Genomic DNA, 22,819 nt, shown 5'->3' on the forward strand with positions numbered 1-22,819 from the left:
TCCTTATCCATTCGTCCACTGAAGGGCATCTTGGTTCTTTCCACAGTTTGGCGACTGTGGTCATTGCTGCTATAAACATTGGGGTACAGATGGCCCTTCTTTTTACTACATATGTATCTTTGGGGTAAATACCCAGTAGTCCAACAACACTCTTAGGAACAGCCTTATGCATATAGTCTCTTTCTCTCTCTTTCTGTCTCTTTTTCTCTCTCTCTCTCTTTATTTATTTATTTTTTTTTTCTGTTTGTCATTCTACTTGAGTATAGTTTCCTAAAAGTAGAATTTCAGGCTCAAAGAGTAAATTCATATGTCATTGTACTAAATTCTCACTAGCGATTTCATCATCTTTCAGTTCCTCTAGCTATGCATGAGTTTCCTGTTACACCACAATCTCACCAGTGGAATATTTGCAACACTCAAAATATTTGTTACATACATTTTTTCTTATTAAATGTGTGACTGAATTTTTTCATATGGAAAACTCAATTTTAGTGAATGATTGAGGATATTTTCACCATAAGAGTAATAAGAAATAGGATTAGGGCTAGATCATGAATTCCTTAAGTATCAACCTTAATATTTTGAGAAAACCTTCATAGATTTCTCATTGATGGAAATATGTAATGGTCTGGAGAAAGAGGATGACATGATTACAGAACAGAACACATTTTAGATGTCGACTTTTATTTATTATTTGAACTTATTTTTAAATACCAGAAATAGCACGTGTTTACTCTAGAAAACTGTACGATATACATGTGATGTTGATGAAACTAGTCTGCTTCCTAGCCAGAATCAGTTTGAAATTACATCCGAAAAGAATTCAATTTTCTTGGATTTTTTTTTAAATAGTTTAATGTATTTTAATAGCAAACTTACAGGAACAGCACCGGAGACAGACACTATTAAAAACATGTACTTGCATGTAGGACAAGTCAGTTAGAAAAGTATACTGAATGGTTGGAATCTACTGCATGAAAAAAACGTCTCAAACACCATTTAGTTGCTGCTCATAAAAAATTACTTGTTTTTTAAAAAAAAATCCCAATGCTGGCATTGTCCAGAAAAATTTAACAGGTTTATTTATAATTGTTATAAAGTTGAACTCCTGAAACGTATTCACTGAAACATTTTGACTTGCATTAACTCTTTATGTTCCCACATTTATATTAAAAATTCACACACAAATGAAAATGGAAAAACTGCCAATACCTGATTTCTGTCCACTATATTTCCTCTTGCAATCATATACTTAGGTAGCTTTTGACCCCATGAGGGGAAAATAAAATCCAACGTTCAGAACTACCAGTAAGAGGAAGAAGAGAAAAAAAAAATTTTTAAGAATGAAATGTTTCCCATCATAGTGGATTCTTAATCATGTTCTCCAGCAAAAAACTGAAAAAGTAATATTAATTTTATGGATGTTTTCCAGAATATATATTTTGATTGCACTTCATTTGTTGATGAATCTGAGAGGAGTAATACATTTAGAAATTTGAAATTTCTGTCCAAGAATAAGTTATATTACATCTTTTTGTTCAAGTCATCTTGTTTCTTTTACCACAGTTTTAAATCTTTATCATTTCATATTCACTATTAATTTTTTCATGAGTGTTATATATTTGTTGTTATGTTGGTCAATGCCTTTTCTCTTATTAGAACAATTTGCTATTCTGACAACTTTTTATTTATATGTAATAAAGAATATGTCTTGGACATTTGTCATGAGAGTGGCCAATTCAATAATTTTATGTCATAACATTCAGCTATTTTTTTAATAACACATTTTCTATGAATCCACAATTAATATTTGATCATTTATAATCAGTTGTGACTACTCTTAATTTTTCTCTTTTTCACTTACTAGACTTCCAGGGCAATGTTAGGTAATATGGTGATAAACTCATTTTGATTATTACAAAATACATAAGAATCACTATTTTGTTTCATACTGGTGACAATTTTAAATATATGATCATTAGCATATTAAGGAAATAGTCTACCATTCTAATTCACTTAGAATTTTTTCCTTTTCCTCTTCTTCCACTACCTTTTCTTGCTTTTTCTTAAATCAGAAGTAGTTATTTAAGTTTATCAATTTTTTTCCTTATCCATGAAGATAGCAGATATAATTATTCAGAAAGACACACTTAGGAAATGAATAGGTGCTTGTACAAAAAGACAGGGATATGAAGTATGATTATGTAGTAAATGTTAGAAGTCCCCAGTGTCATGAATTGTTTGCCTAAGTTTCTAGGAACATGAATTTCTGAAATTTATATGAAGTTTGCAGTAGCACAAAGAATGAATACTAATAAAAGGAAGACTGAAGAGAAATCAGTTTTTAAACAAACACTGAATCATTTTTAACTGAGTTGCATAATATCTGAGTTAAAAGTAAATAAGAAATTATTTTTTTAATTAATATCTTATAGGTGTATACTGAGCAGCTTGTGGGAAAATACAAAGTCATTACTTCTATATCCGGTATTCCATACAAATATTATAGTGAGATTAAGGTAGACGTTAATTGAATTTAAAAATTGCTATAATATACAGGAGTCAATGGAGGTATTCAAATCATGCAGTAACAGATTGTATTGGAAACACAGATAGTTCTTGCTTTACATGGTTCCCATATACAGATATCAGTGGTCACAGTTCATTCAATTAACACTCATTCCCCAACAACACAGTTCAGTTTTCATTTATTACAATATATGGTGAGTAATTGCATAAAGTACAACACCCTGCTACATAAGTAATAGATGATCATTATGATAAATGACCACTCTTGTCAATTCCTTCAAGGTCTGTCCATGATTGGTCACCGAGAATCTCTTATTTCATTTATATATTGATAGAAAAGCATACAGTTGTTTTCCGTCTTTGCTTCTCAGTTGTAGAGATATTTTAGGAAGATCATTTTTCCAAAGCACTTCTACTGTTACATAATACTCTAGATCAACCTGATTTATATAAGATCTTGGGAAAAAATGAAAATTTGCTTTCTATCAGCAATACAGCTTCATTAATCTAAGGAGTTGTTTAAGCTTTTAAACCCTTGCAGACTATTGACTGTAACTGGAGCTCATGCAATTTCTTTAGCCGAGTTTTAGAAGAAATAGTATAAAAAGCATGCAGCTGAAAATATTCAAACATCTTGTCAGAAGGTAACAGAATATCCTTATAAGAGACAAGATCTTTTTCCACACCATGTGAATGACTTTGCAGAATGTGATTTAAATAAAAAACAGAGTTAAAGACAAAACAACTGTCAATGATACTTCAATAACAACAAAAAAAATATTTACCCATTATTTAATGGGTAATAATAAGAAAGAAGAAATAGATGACTGTGAGAATATTGATACTGCCATCATTTCAGAGTCTCGGAGGACTTTGAAATTCCTGAAGAATGGAAGAGCTTGCTGAAGATAATTTCTTGGCAAAAATGAGGAAGGGAGATATGCTGGAGGAGGTGAAGCTGCCTACAGGAAACTTCACATTAAAGGAACTGTTGGAAATCTTTCATGTCTTGACATCACAAAAGCTAAAATGTTAAAAGCTGATCCTAACCTAGAAAGGAAAATGACATATGTGCTATGGTGAATGCTGTGAAGTGTGTAAATCTGGTGACTTATACACCTGTACACCTGGGGCTAATAATACATTATACATTTATTAATTTTTTTTAATTTTTAAAAAAAAGAAAGAAAGGAATATAGCAAATTGCCAAGGAATGGATAAAATGTTCAATCTGTAGAGTAAGCTGTATCACAAAAAGGATTATACCATTCCTCTTGCTTCTCTTGATAAATGGGAGAAACCAATTTAATATTCAATGTTTCTAATATTTGGAATTACAACATATTAAGTAGTATTATTTTACTTTTTTCCACTTCTCTACACATTTATAACCAATAGTAAGACATTTTTAATGTTTTGACAAAAAAAGTTTTTAAAGTCACAAAACAATCAAAAAATTTTCTCTTGGATTCTGAGATCGATTTTCCAAAGTTTCAGCTTACATGGTCACCTTTATCTTGCACACTAATACATAAACTAGGAATGTTTGCATTTAGCTACAATTGAAAATTTGATATAGCTACTTTATTTTCACAAATATAACTACTAAAGGTATTAAATTTTCCAATCATGTCATTTCTTTTGAATGTCATATATTTCACTGTTTTTTTATTTAAATTCAATTAGCCAACATATAGTACATTATTAGTTTTTGATATAATATTCAATGATTCATCACTTGTGTAAAATACCCAGTGTTCATCACATCATACGCCCTCCTTAATGCCCATCATGAATGACCCTGTCCCCATCTCTGGACCTCTGGTTACTTTCTGTAACCCTGCTTGTTTCCAGGAGTTGAGTTGTATTTGGTGTGTGTCCCATTGTCGTGTTTTTTACTTTGCTGTTTTCAGCAAGTGTCAAATCTGTGACCAGGAAAAAAAAAAAATTATGTGTTTTAGTTTGAAACATAACGTTACCTCATGAATCTAATCTATTATTGCCAAAGTTTATATTTTCTTGTCAGGTTATTTTAGTTAAATAAGACCAAAGTGATAATAACTATGGTGATTTCTTACACTACTGCAAGAATTTAATAGAATTCAACTGTCTAGGGGCACCTGGGTGGCTCAGTGGGTTAAAACCCCTGCCTTGATTCCAGGATCATGATTCCAGGATCCTGGGATCGAGCCCCGTGTCAGGCTCTCTGCTCAGCGGGGAGCCTGCTTCCTGCTCTCTGTCTCTGCTTGCCTCTCTGCCTACTTGTGATCTCTGTCTGTTGAATGAATAAATAAAATCTTTTAATAAATAAATAAATAAATAAATAAATAAAAAGTATTCAATTGTCTATGGCCCAAAGCTACCTCTGGGTCTTTCATTGACAATTTCACCCAAGAAGCCATTGAAAAATCTGGGTATGCCCAGGGCACTTTAGATTCATGCTTGGTGTTGTAGTGCAATTATTGATATTGATTCCTTTTATTCTCAAAATGTTCAGGTTTGGTCAATAAATCATATGGTTACCCTGATTCCCATTCTATTTTATATTCCACAAGATATTATCCTTGACCTTGATTTGACTTTGTCTTTGTAACTTCTGTCCATTCCTTAGGGGCTTAGGAAAGCATAGGAGTGTGTAAAGAAGGACAGGGAAGCATAACAGTTTCTGAATTTCTATCTTCCATGTTCTTAATTCTATGAACTCCTTCTATATAGAACAGATTTTTTGCTGAAAAAAATATTGCCTGAGCTTCAGGAAAAGGCTCCCAGAATTTTTTTTTTTTATCTATCTTGACACATTTTGACCACATATGGAGGGTGGCTGTCAGAGAGACATCTTCAAAATTAACAAACTAGGTTTCCTTTAGTATTGACAATAAGCAAGTGGCAAGTTAACTCACAGGTCACAATGCAAAATTTTAAAACCCTTCCTTCTTCCCAATTTGTCTTCTTGAAAGGAGAATCCAGATCCACCCAGGGGATAGGTAATGGAAAACATTGAAAGAACACCTATAAACATCAACAACAACAAAATCAGTTATTGCTCCTTTGTTCCACTGAGAGCTAATTCAAGTGCCACAGAATCAGATTAGTATCATCAAAATTCCATTCAATAATCCTTTCATTTCTTGCTTCCTTGTCCCCTTTCCCTCAAAAATTTTAAAATCTTTATTCTTCTCAAACTTTCTCTTAACACCATCCCACTCTAACACTGAGCAGATGATAGGCAAAAAGAGAAGCCATCAGATGAGCTAAATCCCCATTCCTCCAGACACCGCCATGGCTGTACTGACAGAGGTTCTGCATTGACTGTGAGTGGACTCCCATTCATTTGGGACTAACCTTTCCAATGAGGCCCTCCACTCTTTTCCAATTTACCTATTTCTAACCTACTCTTTAAATCTTTCCCTCTTCTTTGGGCACTGCCCTGAAGTGAGTAATAATGTCTTGAAAACCCTTCCTGGTTCTGTAAATTTTTTCTTAAGATATCAAAGATAGCTTATCTTCCATTAACATTCAAGATGCTTAAAAGAAAATCTGGAGTTTAAAATTGATTTTATAATTTCTTTGTCCTTTGGATTTCAAGCCATTTCACTATCTCCTTTGAGCACTGTCTTTTCATTTTTTTTTTTTTTTGGGGGGGGTATATGTAACAGAATCATTGCAGTTTAATAACTTGCTAATTACTGATTTATTGTCTTGATTCACCTTAGATTATAAGCTTCTTTAAGATTTATAAGGGTATAGATTTTTGTTATATCCTCAGTATATACTCCATGCTGTAGACTTAAGTAAAAACTTAAGAAATATTTTTTTAAATAATAATGTTATCAGCATGTACCCCATATTACTTCATTTGTAATACTCGTGACAGGGTCATTTTTTAGTTGTCAACTGACTCTTTACTTTTAAACCTATCTGGGGCTTTGAAGTAGGCAAACTAGGCTTTGAGTCTTTGGTCTGCTACTTATTCATGTGACCTTAAGAAATTTACTTATCCTCTATGAACTTCAGTTTCCTAACCTGAAATTTAGATATAATGGAACTGATACTACAGATTGTTTTGTGCCTAAATAAAGCATCTTTTTCAGTTTGTGACTTATAGTAGGCATGTAATGAATAGTATTTGTCATTACTTGTATGTACTGTTTAGCCTCTTGGAAGTGTTTTCACTGTTAATTACATCATTCTTTTTTTTTTTAATATTTTATTTATTTATTTATTTAACAGAGAGAGAGAGAGACAGCAAGAGAGGGAACACAAGTAGGGGGAGTAGGAGAGGGAGGAGCAGGCTTCCTACCAAGGAGGGAGCCAGATGTGGGGCTCAGTCCCAGAACCCTGGGATCATGATCTGAGCTGAAGGCAGACACTTAACGACTGAGCTGACCAGGCACCTCAAATTACATTATTCTTGAAACACTTCTCTCCATCAGTTCCCTGGTATTACACCTTCTTCGTTCCCCTTCCTTCTTTAATCACGTATTCTTAAACACTTGTGATAGTTCTCCTAATTTCCTGCCCCATTTATAGTGTGGATATTTAGGATTCTATCCTTTGGCTTCTTCTTTTCTTAATCTACTAATTTATTTTAGATATTATCACCTAATCTATAGGTTTTATTTTTATTGATCAAAACTTACCAGGCTTAAATTCACCTTGTACATAGTAGAAGTACATAGTAATCATTAGTAAATATTTGATAATGACTGTTTAATAAAAGTATGGGAGGGCAAATTTTTAAAATCTTCAATACAGTCATCTCCCATTCAGCTCCAACCCCAAAAACATTTCATGTCCATGTCATTCTCACAAGCACCATAAATTTGACCTGTTAAAATTTACACTCAATATCAGTCTCAAACACAAAAATACCATATATATGACTGATCATTTTTCCTTGTGAAAAATTTCAAGACAAAATCTTAAAATTCTCATAGTCTGCTTTTTCCTTCATACCTCATTTTTAATTAGGTTGTGGCATGAAACAACTTTATTTTTTCTTAATTTCTTAACTATTAATTGTTTCTCTTGATTCAGATGTCTCTTCTCTTAAAAATGTAGCAAAATAATACACTAAAATAACAAAAAATATCTTCTATGACATTCTAAGTATGCTCTTTGCCTACAGAAAAGAAAAAACAATTTTAAAAAAATCAAGATATTGAGAAATACTGGTACTTCAGCCAAACTTAAGGTGTTTCCAGTATCATAAGTGGATATACAATAACGGGCAAGACATGTTTTCTACCTTCAGGGAGTTAAAACTCTAACAGAACAGATGCACTCATAGCTGTTAACTAAAAATGTAATGCTGTGGGGAATATGAAAGAGAAAGACATTAATTGAGCTTGTTTAGAAGCAAAATTTTAAAGAAGCAATGAGGCTGAAACTTGAGAAGTGAATTGGATTAGTTGAGTTCGAAAGGGACAGAATAACTCAGCTAATAAAACTATAAAGGGAAAAAAATCACAGAGGCATGAACCACATTCAAGAAATGTTGATGATAAAATCTGGTTGGTTGGAGCATGCTATATATACATTAAACAAACATACTGTGCTGGATTATAAGGGTTTTAGCATTCTACTTTTGGAAATTTGTTTTTTTTTTCTACACTCAAATATTAAGAAAAACAACAACAAAATAATCATGAGCATTGCAGTAAGTTTACCTGATTTGTTTCTTTGTATTTTAACTAATAACATTAATTAAGGTAATGATGTGTGATGATAAGAGGTCATATGCAGGATTGTGCCACGTACATTATGACTGAGAGTATAATTTTTCATCACAGGACAACTCTAAGGTAGAAGAGAATCCCATGATTAAATTTGTATCAATGGCCAATTAAAATATTCCTCACACCTGGAATAAATCGTTGCTCTCTCCTTTCTGATTCTACAAGAACCAGAACACACAGGGAATAAGAAATCCTGAGGAAATAAAGTTCTATAGCTTACGTTTTTTGACAGGTCTCATGGACAGATCAGTGTAATAATTGTATATACTTGGCATTTGAACCTGTGATAGCAGAATTCTCCAATAACTGCTCAAAAGGTAAAGGGCTTGGAGGCCATTTATTAGGAATAGCCAAGGACTGAGGTTGTTATCCAGATTCTCCTGACCTATATCTTAACAATACCAAAAACTTTCTGTAGATCATCCCACAGACCTGGGTATTATTGCAATTTTTCTTACTGTCCATATTCATCTGGGCATGACCTTGGCTTCCATTTCCGTACCACATCCATGATTCCAAACATGAGTGAAATTGAACATCTGAAAAACACATGAGGAAAGGTTATAAAGATATGATTCTGATATATACATAAGCATAATATGTATGAACAGATATACTATGAATTAGCATATGTATCAGAATTTACAACCATTTGCATTGCCTATTGAAATGATTAACCAAAGTTACATATTGAGTGAGATGACTGCTTATAATATGAGAGAAGGAAGAGAATGAGATCTGAAATGGTATGGGATTTGGATTTAGAATAATCTGAAGAAAGAAGGAAAATCATAGAGAGGAAGAAAAGTGACAAAGGGCTTACTAAAAGCACTCAAAGAAAACTACAATGTTTGGATTGCTACAGCAAGACTGTAGTCCATCTCTAGTCTCTGTGTGTGTGTGTGTGTGTGTGTGTGTGTGTGTGTGTGTATATATATATATATATTTTTTTTTACAGAAACCTTAGCACCACCCAGAGTCTATCAGACTCTGCTTTAAGTGGTCTAATTTTTTTTTGTAGGGAAAAATTCAAACCCTCCCCATTATCTATGGGAACACTAGTGACACTCCAATCTTATCTATTAGTTTGTTTAGGTTCCTGTCAACCATTCATTTTGAATACCTTGAAATTTCTGAGCACCCCATGCTACCCCTCACCAATTTTATTACAATATACTTCCAGTCCCAGCATTGAATGTTATACCCCCACCCAATCTCAACTCTTTCTTTCAACTATTGTTTCTTACATTACATATTTATGTTTATGAGCACTCATTACACTGAATTGTAATTTTCTGTTTACTTGTTTGCTTCTTCTATCATGCCATGAATAACTTAAGGCAAGGGATAGTTATTATTGTTATGCATAAGACTTAATATTCTTGAAGGTCTCCCAAGTGTTGACACATAGTGTGAAGTGACTTTCTTTCTTTCTGCTTTTCTTTCCTTCTTTCTTCCTTTTATCTCTCTCCCCCCCTCTTTCTTTCTTATGTAAGATAAGAAAGGAAAAAGTGAAGAAAAGAGGGAAGAAAAGTGATTGAGAAGCTATAGGATTTTCGGGAGGGGAAAGGACATGGTTCCTCTCTGAAGAAATTGGATGAACTGTCTCGCAAAGCCTAGGTTTCCACTGTGATTCTTGTGATTATCATTTATATCCAGTCTCATTTACAAACGAAAGTTGCATGTTCATACGCTCCATCTTGGTCTTCCACCCTTAAACTATCCAGACAGATTTGTCACTTTCAAAGAAATCTAACGAAAAAAACTATCTCTTTGAATAACAATGTAGCCAACCCACAACAACTATTCTTTTAGTAAGGATCATAGTAAATATAAGAGCACCCTTGCATGAAAGAGAATTTTTAAGAAAAATATTTTAAAAAGAAGAAGAAGAAAGAGATAGAAAGGAAAGGGAAAAACTCCCCTTTCATCCTCAAAAATGAATTTAGGAAAGAGGAGAGTGATATTTTAAAATACCCCTCTAATTACTATACTATGTGACTATGTGTCTATACTATGTGACAAAAGTGCTTTTTTAATACAAGAATTTGTATTTCCATGTTTTCTTTATTTCATATATATTTTAAGATGTCAAACCCAGTAAAATGTCTAGGAAAAAATGGAGAATCTGGTCAGGGATGAGACTAGATGAAATAAGCGACCATTTCACTCACCTTTTTCCTTCTTCATTAACTCTTCACAGTATTCTGAGGTAAAGTTTGTCAGCTTTTTTAATATGTTTTGTGTCATATTTTCAAAAATGATAAGCTCATTTGAGACATTATTATACATATTCATGCATAGCGTTAAATTTTCTTCCAACTGTTGTATATTGCTTTGTTCAATATCATTTGTTGTTCTGTTGTTGAAGATGAGTTTCCAATAATCTATAATTCATATTAGGAGATTAATGACTTTAACATAGTCAAAGTTTTCCAATAAATTATATTAATATCACAATTATTACTTAATAATTTAATGGAATACTCATATTAAAATGATACTTACACGTTGCATCACCAATGAAACAAGATGGAATTGGGAGGGACACAAACCATAAGTGACTCTTTTTTTTTTTTTATTTATTTTTATTTTTTTTATTTTTATTTTATTTTTTTTCAATTTGTTGCTTTTCTTTCTTATTATTCTCTACTTATTTTTTTTTATATAATTTTTTATTTTTTATAAACATATATTTTTATCCCCAGGGGTACAGGTCTGTGAATCACCAGGTTTACACACTTCACAGCACTCACCAAAGCACATACCCTCCCCAATGTCCATAATCCCACCCCCTTCTCCCAACCCCCCTCCCCCCAGCAACCCTCAGTTTGTTTTGTGAGATTAAGAGTCACTTATGGTTTGTCTCCCTCCCAATCCCATCTTGTTTCATTGATTCTTCTCCTACCCACTTAAGCCCCCATGTTGCATCACCACTTCCTCATATCAGGGAGATCATATGATAGTTGTCTTTCTCTGCTTGACTTATTTCGCTAAGCATGATACGCTCTAGTTCCATCCATGTTGTCGCAAATGGCAAGATTTCATTTCTTTTGATGCACCATAAGTGACTCTTAATCTCACAAAACAAACTGAGGGTTGCTGGGGGGAGGGGGGTTAGGAGAAGGGGGTGGGATTATGGACATTGGGGAGGGTATGTGCTTTGGTGAGTGCTGTGAAGTGTGTAAACCTGGTGATTCACAGACCTGTACCCCTGGGGATAAAAATATATGTTTATAAAAAATAAAAAATTAAAAAAAATTGCTAAAAAATGATACTTACATATGTATAAAATACTAACTGTATGTACTTTAAAGATTGAAATTTATTTGAGATAAAAAGGTATGTTACACAATAGAGAACTAGTTTCTTGTTGAAGAAAATACCCAAAAATGTTTAAAAATTAAAAAAAAAAATCCATGTGAAGCAGGTATCTCAAAATAAAAGATGATGCAGTTCAGTAGTTAGTTTATAGAAAATTCACACATGTGAAGTTAGGAGGTACTATAACATACTGGTGAGCCTATGTGTTGTAATTTTTTAGTTTCTTGGACAGATATAACCATAATTTAAGGATGGGCAATTGGTAAATGGCAACCTTGGGATTTTAAAAAAAAAAAAAAACTCAGAACATGGGGATCATGTCTCTAAGAACATCAGGAGACTCAGAAAACTTCATAACTGCTTTATTTTGTGGATTGTTAAAACATATTTTGGGTTTTTTAAAAATTGGTTGATGTTAGTTTACCTGAGAACCCTGCAACTTAATCGAATATTTAATTTTTAGTTTAAGTTTTATGAGGATTAAATTAGATAAAATCACAATGGATGGGTGCTCAAGAAAAGTTAACAATTTTAATATTCCTTCTATTTCCTCAGAATGCCTTTGTACTCACTGTTGTAGGAGGGAAGAGAAGGGGGAAGAGAATTACCCACTAGCATCCAGGATTGAGAAAAGATGCTCCCAAAATATGGAGTTCTTAAAAGTCTTTTAATTATCAAATAAGTAATTGATATTTAAAGAAAAAAATCATTATAGGGCCTGGGAAATGCAGTAGAATAGAAGACACAACCAATGTAGCAAAGCAGAGAAACATAAAGACATAAGGCAAAGGGCCATTAAAACCATAAAGTATAAATGGAATACTATGCAGCCATCAAAAGAAATGAAATCTTGCCATTTGCAATAATGCAGATGGAACTAGAAAGTATCATGCTGAGTGAAATAAGTCAATCAGAGAAAGACAATTATCATATGATCTCTCTGATATGAGGAATTTGAGAGGCAGGGTAGGGGCTTGGAGGGTAGGGAAGGTAAAAATGAGACAAGATGGGATTAAGAGGGAGACGAACCATAAAAAGCTCTTAATCTCATAAAACAAACTGAGGGTTGCTGGGGGTTGCAGAGGTAGGGAAAGTGTGGTGGGTTAGGGACATTGGGGAGGAAATGTGTAAGCCTGATGATTCATGGACCTGTACCCCTGGGACAAATAATACATTAAAGGTTAATAAAAATAATTAATTAAAAAATAAAATCAAAACCATAAAGTATAAAATGAAATGATAGATGTATAAGCAAATAATCAAATACTCCCCCTGATCACTTACAGACCATACAGAATTGCAGAAGTATTTTGGGTTCTCTGACCTGGAAATTGAGTGTAAACATGATTATAGGACATGATTTGGGTAAAGACTGAATGAGATCATGACCCTATGTGTTGCAATTTGAGTTTCTTGGACAGATATAACCATAATTTATATGTGAAGAGCTTGGGAAAACATTAGTACTCAAAAATGATAAGTAATATAATAAGAGTATTTAAATTATTAAATAAAATATTGATATAAATGATATCTACTCTATGACTCCAGAGATATTAACGCTGTTTTTATATTTTAATAGCCTTTAACTCCCGTTGACAGATAGCAATTGCTTTTAGTTTCTTCTCTTTCTCTGTATTTTGAGGTTTTGGCAATTTATATGCATTAGATCTTTATTGAGAAAATATATTTTTAAGCACTTGCAATTTTCTTTTTTCTTATTTGTGGAACAAATTGCTAATAAGGGTAGATTGAGAGTTTTCCTTTTCTTATAAAGATACTTCAGCTTTGATATTCAAAAGCCTACTCGTTTCTTTTTATTCACCTATTTGTTCCTGAATTCACTCATTTATTCATTTAATACATTCATTCAAAGAATACCAAGGATGAATAAGCCATAATCTGTGCTCTTATGAAGCCTGCATTATATTAGAGGAAAAAACCCTGCCCACCAATTATTGTGCTATTGTCAAGAACAGTTATAGAAGTTTTAGGAAAAAAATAATCATCTGGGAGAAATTATCTTTCAAAAGACAGCACCATGAAACCAGCTCATACTCACCTGAAATTGGTGTGATTCCTAGGACAAAATAACTGGCTATTAATGGAGGAATTAGAGAAAAACATCAAGTATGATAATACCATTTTGAAGTATGTTTGCAATTAGAATGAATTAGACAAGAAGAAAATACGTGAAGAATGGAGAATTTGCTTTAAACATATGAAATCATCATGAAAACTCTCAGGCTATAATTAATTGTATTTTTGTTGTATTGATTTCATAATTTCTAGAAAAATGGGTTTACTTTACAATCCTTAGCCTTAGTTGTCACTGAAGGAATTTGTCATTAAAATATCCTCGAGACAATGATGAATATGATATGGTCCTACAGTAATGACACATTTTCTCCTCTATTAATCTGGAAACATTGTATGGATATGTCTTGGGACTTGGATTTATTTGCAATCCACAGGCTCAGAGAAAAGTGGAAACTTACACCTCAGGCCCAGTGTCCCCAGTCCAGCCAGCACCACCAGGTTCACAGTCAACGAAATGAAAGCAACAGTGCACCACACTTTTGACTGAGTGCTATGCCCTGTGAAGAAGCACCAATTTAGAAAAATGACATGAAGCAATACGTTTTATGTTGTTTCCTTTTTCCATAACCTTGTCCAACACACCTGCCCCTTATGTATAGGACTATTGGAATTTTTTTAATGAAAATAATTGCTTGCAAAATCAAGCAAAGTCCTCATTAACTACATCTTTACATTCACAATTAACACTGAAAGCAAATAATTCTAAGTAAATGTGATCATAGGACATATTTTGGATACTTTCATTGACACTCTCTTGTTCATTTTTTAGCATTGTTTTTTCTCTCCCACCTTCCCCATCTTGCTGTTTCCTCATTCTTCCCATCTCCAGGAAATCAGTGTTGGCCACCTGATAGATGTTCTTTCCTAAGTTTTCTAGGCTAATATTGAGATCTATTATTTAATATGATTTACAATCCATTCTGATGATTGCCCTTTCAGGTTTTCTCTTGGATATATTATTAGGAAATCATCTACTTCCTTTAGACTATCAAATTTATTGCCATGAAGTTACAGAGGTTGGAGCTTTACACATATTTATTCTCTCCCATTTTATTTATTTATTTGTTTGTTTGTTTGTTTATTAAATGAGTGGAAGTGGATACGGGATTTCTGGGGTGTGCTCCATTTTTTTTTTTTTATAAAGATTTTATTTATTTATTTGACAGACATCACAAGTAAGGAGAGTTGCAGGCGGTGGGGGGGGGGGAGGTGTTGGGGGTGGGATCAGGCTCCCTGCTGAGCAAAGGGCCTGATGTGGGGCTAGATTCCAGGGTCCTGGGATCATGACCTGAGCCAAAGACAGAGGCCTTAACCCACTGAGCTACCCAGCTTCCCCTATTCTCTCCCATTTTAGTTACTTATTTAAGCATATTCCTTTTTTAAAAAGATTTATTTATTATTTTAGAGCAGAGAGAGAACATGGGGAAAGGGAGACAGAGGGAGACAGAGAGAGAAAGAATCACAAGCAGACTCCCCACTGAGTGGGGAGCCCAACATGGGACTTGAACCTAGGACCCTGAGATCACAATCTGAGCTGAAACCAAGAGTCAGACACTTAACCAACTGAGCCAACCAGGTGGCCCTAACTTGATATCTGATACTTTTGCTTTTTCCATTTTTCCTTAATTTGACTATTAGATTTTTTAAAAAATAAAACCAGTCTCAGATTAACTTTTCTCTTCAAAACCTTCCTATTTATTGATTTAAGCTTTTAAATTTATCAATTCTCTTAAATTCTTTTGTGATTTTATTATTTTTATATTAAGATGGGTTATTACATTCTCCTTTGACTATGAAAAATTGGGATGAATATTTTTTTTTTAAGATTTTATTTACTTATTTGACAGACAAGTAGGCAGAGATAAGCAGAGACAGAGAGAGGAGGAAGTAGGCTCCCTGCTGAGCAGAGAGCCCAATGCAGGGCTTGATCCCAGAACCCTGGGATCATGACCTGAGCTGAAAGCAGAGGCTTTAACCCACTGAGCCACCCAGGCGCCCCTGGGATGAAAGTTTTAGCTGTTTCCAAAAGGAAATGTTTTCCTTTGCATTATATTCTTAATATCTGTAATTTTGGAATAGCTAAATTTAGACTCTCCAACCTAGACTTTTATAGTACTTTTATTCCCTTTCCTCCTCTCTCTTAATGCTGGGTTTTACTGTGACAGTTTAGTAAAATTTGTCCTAGACTATTAATGACTTTCTCTTGCAGTGTATCTATTTTATAGCAAAAATGATTTAGCACTTTCATTATCACAATTACCATTATATTTATTCCATCATCAGCTATTACTTTTTGACTCACCTCTAAATTTTCCCTTACACTGAGGTCTGATTAATTCCTTGTATGTCTGGAAATTTTCTTGAGTATTTTTCTTAGAAAGAGTACATGGTAAATTTTTATTTTGTTGGGATGGATGATTTATATCTTTTCTGAATTAAAGATGGGAGAATAGCAGTTTTTTCCCCTCCGTATATATCCAGTTCTAGAGGATATATCATTATTCATAATTTATATCCCTTTTTATATCTGTCCCTTTTCCTCTTTATGAAATATTTTTTACATATTAGATTACTTGGATATGTTATCCAAGCCTATTATGATTTTTATTACCTTTATAACTTTGAATAATTTCTTCTGTCTGATCTTCCAGAATATCCTGTTGGGTCTTAATGATGTTTGCTCTTTTTTTTAACTCATCTGCTGAAGTTATTGCTGTCAAAGTCATGTTTCAATTAAAAATTTTTTGATTCCATAATTTAATGTCTTAAAAAAATCTTATTATGCTGGTTGTTTAATTTGGTTATCTGTCCCTTTCAGGCATTCAATATTACTGACAGTTACCTATTTGGGACTTTTGGTTTTTTTCTCCTTTGGCCTCCGGATCCCCTAAAATCAACAGCTATTTTTGTTTTCCCTTAGTTTTATTTACTCTGGTGTTTGAGATCAAGATTTGGAATACTATGAGAAGCATCACACCTATGTTTAATGGAAAGCATAGTTGTTTCTTCCATCATATGTCAATGGCATGCCAGGTGACAAACTGTTAATTAATTCTATGTTCCATAAAAAGGGACAAACTTGGTCCAGTGTCTTCTTGGATATAAAGTCTAGTACTTTCTTTGATTTAGAATTACGGAAGACCTTTTTTGCCTGTTTGTTCAGTTTGCAAATGAATGGTCTAAGACCAGAAAGATAAGCAAGCAAGTCCTTGTAAGACCACACAAGAAGGTTGGTATAATATTTCTGCTATGGAGTTCAATAATCTCAAGAGGCTAGGACCTTTCCAAGGATGAAAGAGGCTTAAATCTTCTCCTAAGCTCTTCTTATTCTTTTTTTCCCTGTGAATTTCCATGTTCTTAAGTAACATGGAGGCAAACAAGTGCATCACCTCTTCCCTTCATTGGAACCCCATAAGAGTTTTGGTATAGACATACTCCCTATGTCTTTCCTATTTCTTCTAGTTTCTTTTAGGAGAGGCACTTACTGGTAGGAAATGGGAAGGAAGGCAGAATAAAATTGCATTTGGGCTGACTGAAATGTTGATTAAAAATCAGCCTGGAATTAATCTTAGAGATAGAGCTCATTCCATTACCTTTTTTCTCCCTAAAATTTCTGATAAAATAGAGAATAAAAAATGCATAGATTCAAGATTCAAAATAATGAGAAACAAAACTACATAATGGCATTTGGAAGGTAGAGAACAAAAGTTGCTAGTAACCTCGTGGACCTTGGAAAAGTGAACCAAAGTCAAAATTCTCATTTAAGAATCCCAAAAGTTGCATTTGGGTGGCTCAGTTAGTTAAGCATTTACCTTCAGCTAAGGTCATGATCTCAGGGTCCTGGGATCAAGTCCTGCATCGGGCTTTTGCTCAGTGTGGATGGAGTCTTTTCTCCCTCTCCCTCTTCTTCTACTTGCACACTCTCTCTCTTGCACTTGCTCACTCTGTCTCTTGAATAAATAAATAAAATCTTTTTTTTAATGTTTCACTCATTTCATTTGTTTTTTATTATGCTCAGTTAACCACCAAAAATATTCTCTCAAATAAGTAAAAAAAAAAAAAACAAAAAAAAAAACAACTCAGAAGTTCTGTAAGTTGGTGATAACCTCCTACTTTATCATCTCAAGTGGAGGTGTAGGGAAGCCTGAAAACTGAGAAAGTATCTGAAAGTTTACATATGATTCAGATGGACTCCTAACCCCATATTTTCTCCCCCTCTACAATGAGTTACAATGAGTTACCCTCTGTGAGATAATAGGATATATATCTATACTGTATCTGTATCTATATGAATATCTATCTTCTCTGCTTCCTGTCACAGAGCTTCTAAAACCTTGATATTTTCTTAAGTGGTAAGAACACTAGGAGCATCTCTTCTTCTAATATTTTATCCTTGACCCTGCTCCTCACACAAGGATCCTAAACCCTTATACAATCCTAAGTGATAAGGAGAATCTTTGCTCTTATTATTATTTTTTTAAGATTTATTTATTTATGAGAGAGAGAAAGAGAATGCACACACGAGTGGTGGGAGGGGTAGAGAGAGAGAATCTTTAAGCAGACTCCCCACTGAGGGAAGATCCTGGGAAGGGGCTTCATTCTAGGACCCTGAAATCATGACCTGAGCTGAAACCAAGAGTCAGACACTGCAGCAACTGAGCCACCCAGGGCCCCAGGAGCATCTTTTGTTCTAATGAAGTGAGTCTGAGTGGGCATGTGGATGGGCTCCTGGAGGAGAGGTGGTCATGGGAAAGACCAAGCCATGACAGGAAGCTTGGAATTTTCAGTCCCCCAACCCCTACTTCTCTTGAGCAGGGAAAAAGTCTGAAAATGGAGTCATTAACTCCATCAACCATGCCTATGTAAGGAAACTTCCATAAAAATCCCAAAAGTATGAGGTACAGAGAGCTTCCAGGCTGGTGAACATAATATCAGGAGGGTGACCCACCCCTGCTTAGGACCCTCCCAAATCTCACCTTATGTATCCTTTATCTAGCTGCTTATCTCTATCCTTTATCATATTCTTTAATAAAGTCGTAAATGTTAAATGGTTCTCTGAGTTTTATGACCTGCTGGGGCAAATTAAGTGTACCTCAAGAGGGGATTATGGGAAACTCTGTTTTATAGCCAAATCTGAATGAAGTTGTGGGTAATCTGGTGACATACTTCTTGCAATTGTCATTTTAAGTAGGGGGTGGGGTGCCTGGGTGGCTCAGTGGGTTGAGTCCTCTGCTTTTGGCTCAGGTTCATAATCCCAGGGTCCTGGGATTGAGCCCCCAGCGCAGGTTCTCTGCTCAGTGGGGAGCCTGCTTCCCCCCCCACCCACCCTCTATGCCTGCCTCTCTGCCTGCTTGTGATCTCTGTCTGTCAAAAAAATAAAATAAAATCTTTTAAGAAAATAAGTAGGGTGGGAGCAGTTTTTTGAGACTGAGATTTTACCCTATAGAACTTGACATTATCTCCAGGTAGATAGTAATAAAACTGAGCTGAATTGTAGGACATGGCAGCTGCTGTCACAGAGAATTGCTTGATGTGGGAAAAATGTCCATGCATTTGATGACAGAAGTATCAAAAATGAACTGTTCTGTGTGAATAGTAAAGGAGAAATTGTAGGGAAAAAACTCACGGTAGAGAAGAAATTTTTTTTTTTCTTTTTTCCTACAACAAGTGGAAACTGAGGTTTCCCTTAATACCCTCTCATAGTCATTCTGAGAGAAAACTGTCTGGGACAGAGTATTGGAGGAATCCTCTCCAGAGCAACCAGAGGGGAAATTCAAACAAACAAACACATACAAATATTGACAATTGGGTTTCTCAGAGAATCACCCAAGTACATGAAGCCTACACATACACTCTCATATAAAAATGAGACCCCTCTCAAGTAATTTGGCATCATATTCTTTTCAAAAAATATATATATATATATATATTGTATTTATTTATTTGACAGAGAGAGAGAGTACAAGTAGGGGAGGTGGAAGAGGGAAAGACAGGCTCCCTGATGAACAGGGACCCCAATATGGGGCTTGATCCTTGGTCCCTGAGATCATGACCTGAGCGGAAGACAGATGTTTAACCGACTAAGCCACCCAGGTACCTTTGGCATCTCACTCTTAAATGATTACAGGCAACCAAATATCACCAGATATTCGAAGAAAGCTGCCAACATGAAAGACTGAGAAAAAAAAAAAAAGACAAAATGAAAGCAGTGAGAACACTTAAAAAGTTCTGTAAATAAACTAAGATCTTTTACATTTCTACTGGAAATGTAAAAATGGAAAATAATTTTCAGTTTCTTATAAAGTAAACATACCCATCTAACCCAGAATTCTACTCCTATGTATTTACCTGATAAGATTTTTTTTATTTTAGGGGTGCCTGGGTAGCTCAGTGGGTTAAGCCTCTGCCTTTGGCTCAGGTCATGATCTCAGGGTCCTACAATCAAGCCCTAAATTGGGCTTTCTGCCTAGCAGGGAACCTGCTTCCCCCCTCTCTCTCTGCCTGCCTCTACCTCCTTGCAATCTCTCTTTCTGTCAAATAAATAAATAAAATCTTTAAAACAAACAAAAAAAGATTTTTTTATTTTAAAGTAGGTTCCACACAAGCCTGAGACCAAGACCTGAGCTCAGATAAGGAGTTGGACATTCAACCGACTGAGCCATCCAGGCACCCCGACCCAATAAGATTTTTAAAAAATATGTCTACACAAAGACATGTACACCATAGCAGATTTATTTACACTAGTCCCAATCAGGAAGCCACTGAAATGTCCATCTACAAGTGAATGGATAAACATTTTGTGTATTCATACTATGGAATACTACTCTGCAATGAAAAGGAATTAGCTATTGAAAACATACAATATGAATTAATCTTTTGTTGTTGTTGTTGTTGTTTTAATTTATTTTTTATTTATTTTCAGCATAACAGTATTCATTATTTTTGCACCACACCCAGTGCTCCATGTAATCCATGCCCTCTCTAATATCCACCACCTGGTTCCCCCAACCTCCCATGCCCCACCCCCCGCCACTTCAAACCCCTCAGATTGTTTATCAGAGTCCATAGTCTCTCATGGTTCACCTCCCCTTCCAATTTCCACCAACTCCCTTCTCCTCTCTAACTCCCCATGTCCTCCATGCTATTTGTTATGCTCCACAAATAAGTGAAACCATATGATAATTGACTCTCTCTGCTTGACTTATTTCACTCAGCAAAATCTCTTCCAGTCCCATCCATGTTGCTACAAAAGTTGGGTATTCATCCTTTCTGATGGAAGCATAATACTCCATAGTATATATGGACCACATCTTCCTTATCCATTGGTCTGTTGAAGGGCATCTTGGTTCTTTCCACAGTTTGGCGACTGTGGCCATTGCTGCTATAAACATTGGGGTAGAGATGGCCCTTCTTTTCACTACATCTGTATCTTTGGGGTAAATACCCAGTAGTGCAATGGCAGGGTCATAGGAAGTTCTCTTTTTAATTTCTTGAGGAATCTCCACACTGTTCTCCAAAGAGGCTGCACCAACTTGCATTCCCACCAACAGTGGAAGAGGGTTCCCCTTTCTCCACATCCCCTCCAACACATGTTGTTTCCTGTCTTGCTAATTTTGGCCATTCTAACTGGCGTAATGTGATATCTCAATGTGGTTTTAATTTGAATCTCCCTGATGGCTAGAGATGATGAACATTTTTTCATCTTAATAACATTATGCTTAATGAAAGAAGCCAGTCATAGAAGACTGCATGCCATTTGAATCCATTTATATAAGATCTGAGAGCAGACATAATAATGTAGGGTGACAGAAAGTAGATCAGTGGTTACCTCGGTCTAAAATTGGTGGTGGAGATAACTTAGAGGGGAAATTTTTTTGTATTTTGTTTTTACTTTTTGGGAACACTGATTAAGAAATTTTATTATAGAAAATGAATGCATCCAATATCCCCAAATACATTTGTAACAACAGACACACAGGAAACATGATAATATTTGCTACATCATAGCCTTATTCTTTCCAAAGGATAAAACATGATGTAAAAACAGGGAGTGAAGGTTGAAAGAGAGAGGTGGTTAGAGAAAGCAGGTACTGTCTTTTTGATTAAAAGACACAAAATACTTTTTGGGGTGACAAAAATATTGTGTATCTTGATTTTGGTTACAGAGGTTTATATTTATTAAGTACAATAAACTATACACTTAAGGTTTAGGGTGTATTCTTTTGTATTTAAGTTATACTTCAATAAAGTTGACTTGAAATGAAATTTTTCAAAAGTAAGATACAGTGGGGCGCCTGCGTGGCTCAGAGGGTTAAGCCTCTGCCTTCGGCTCAGGTCATGATCTCAGGGTCTTGGGATCGAGTCCCACATCGGGCTCTCTGCTCAGCAGGGAGCCTGCTTCCTCTTCTCTCTGCCTGCCTCTCTGCCTACTTGTGATCTCTGTCTGTCAGATAAATAAATAAAATCTTAAAAAAAAAAAAAGTAAGATACAGGGTTGTGTAGGTGGCTCAGTGGCTTAAACCGCTGCCTTTGACTCAGGTCATGATCCAAGGATCCTGGAATCGAGTGCCACATCTGGTTCCTTGCTCAGCAGGGAGCCTGCCTCTCTCTCTGCCTCTGCCTGCCTCTATGCCTGCTTGTGTGTTTTCTCTCTCTCTCTTTCTGGCAAATAAATAAATAAATAAAATCTTTAAAAAAAAAAAAAAGTAAGATACAATTTTGTATCTATGTCTGAAACTGGAATGTTATATTAGAAGACTTGAGGGAAAAAAAAAAAAAGAGTTCATTGAAAATGAAATGATATGAGGAACATGTTTGTACTACGTAAATTAAAATATAATTTTAAAAAATCATCCATGAGGGTAACTGGGTGGCTTAGTTGGTTAAGCATCTGCCTTTGGCTCAGGTCATAATCCCAGCGTCCTGGAATCGAGTCCCACGTTGCAGGGTTGTGAAGAGGAAAGGTCCCTGTTTACTGGGGAGTCTGTTTCTCCCTCTACCCTTTCTCCCTGCTCATAATCTCTCTCTCTGACAAATAAATAAAAGAATATTAAAAAAAAAGAAAAGAAAAGAAAACGATCCATGAAATTGAACAGAGTGATGAAATGATGAAAAATGGGAGGAAATAC

The 22,819-nt window shown here is 34.8% G+C and overlaps 1 protein-coding gene across 5 annotated transcripts in view; it reads right to left on the minus strand.

Annotated features, from left to right (window-relative positions):
* Positions 1-837: 837 nt before the first annotated feature.
* LOC131839064 (C-type lectin domain family 12 member B-like) overlaps positions 838-22,819 on the minus strand; it is a 28,073-nt gene continuing 6,091 nt past the window's right edge. For 3 of the 5 annotated variants that reach the window (XM_059186148.1, XM_059186147.1, XM_059186146.1), the window contains 5 exons: positions 14,090-14,188; positions 10,442-10,654; positions 8,700-8,806; positions 5,430-5,538; positions 838-4,454 (listed from right to left, as the gene is read on the minus strand). In XM_059186148.1, coding sequence (XP_059042131.1) covers positions 4,309-4,454; positions 5,430-5,538; positions 8,700-8,806; positions 10,442-10,654; positions 14,090-14,188 — 674 coding nt within the window. In that variant the 3' untranslated portion in view covers positions 838-4,308. Of the gene's footprint in view, positions 4,455-5,429; positions 5,539-8,699; positions 8,807-10,441; positions 10,655-14,089; positions 14,189-17,503; positions 17,642-22,819 lie in introns of all 5 variants that reach the window. The other 2 variants (XM_059186150.1, XM_059186149.1) reach the window with 2 other exon arrangements.

Source organism: Mustela lutreola, chromosome 8 (assembly GCF_030435805.1).
Source record: "Mustela lutreola isolate mMusLut2 chromosome 8, mMusLut2.pri, whole genome shotgun sequence".
Classification (NCBI taxonomy): Eukaryota; Metazoa; Chordata; class Mammalia; order Carnivora; family Mustelidae; genus Mustela; species Mustela lutreola.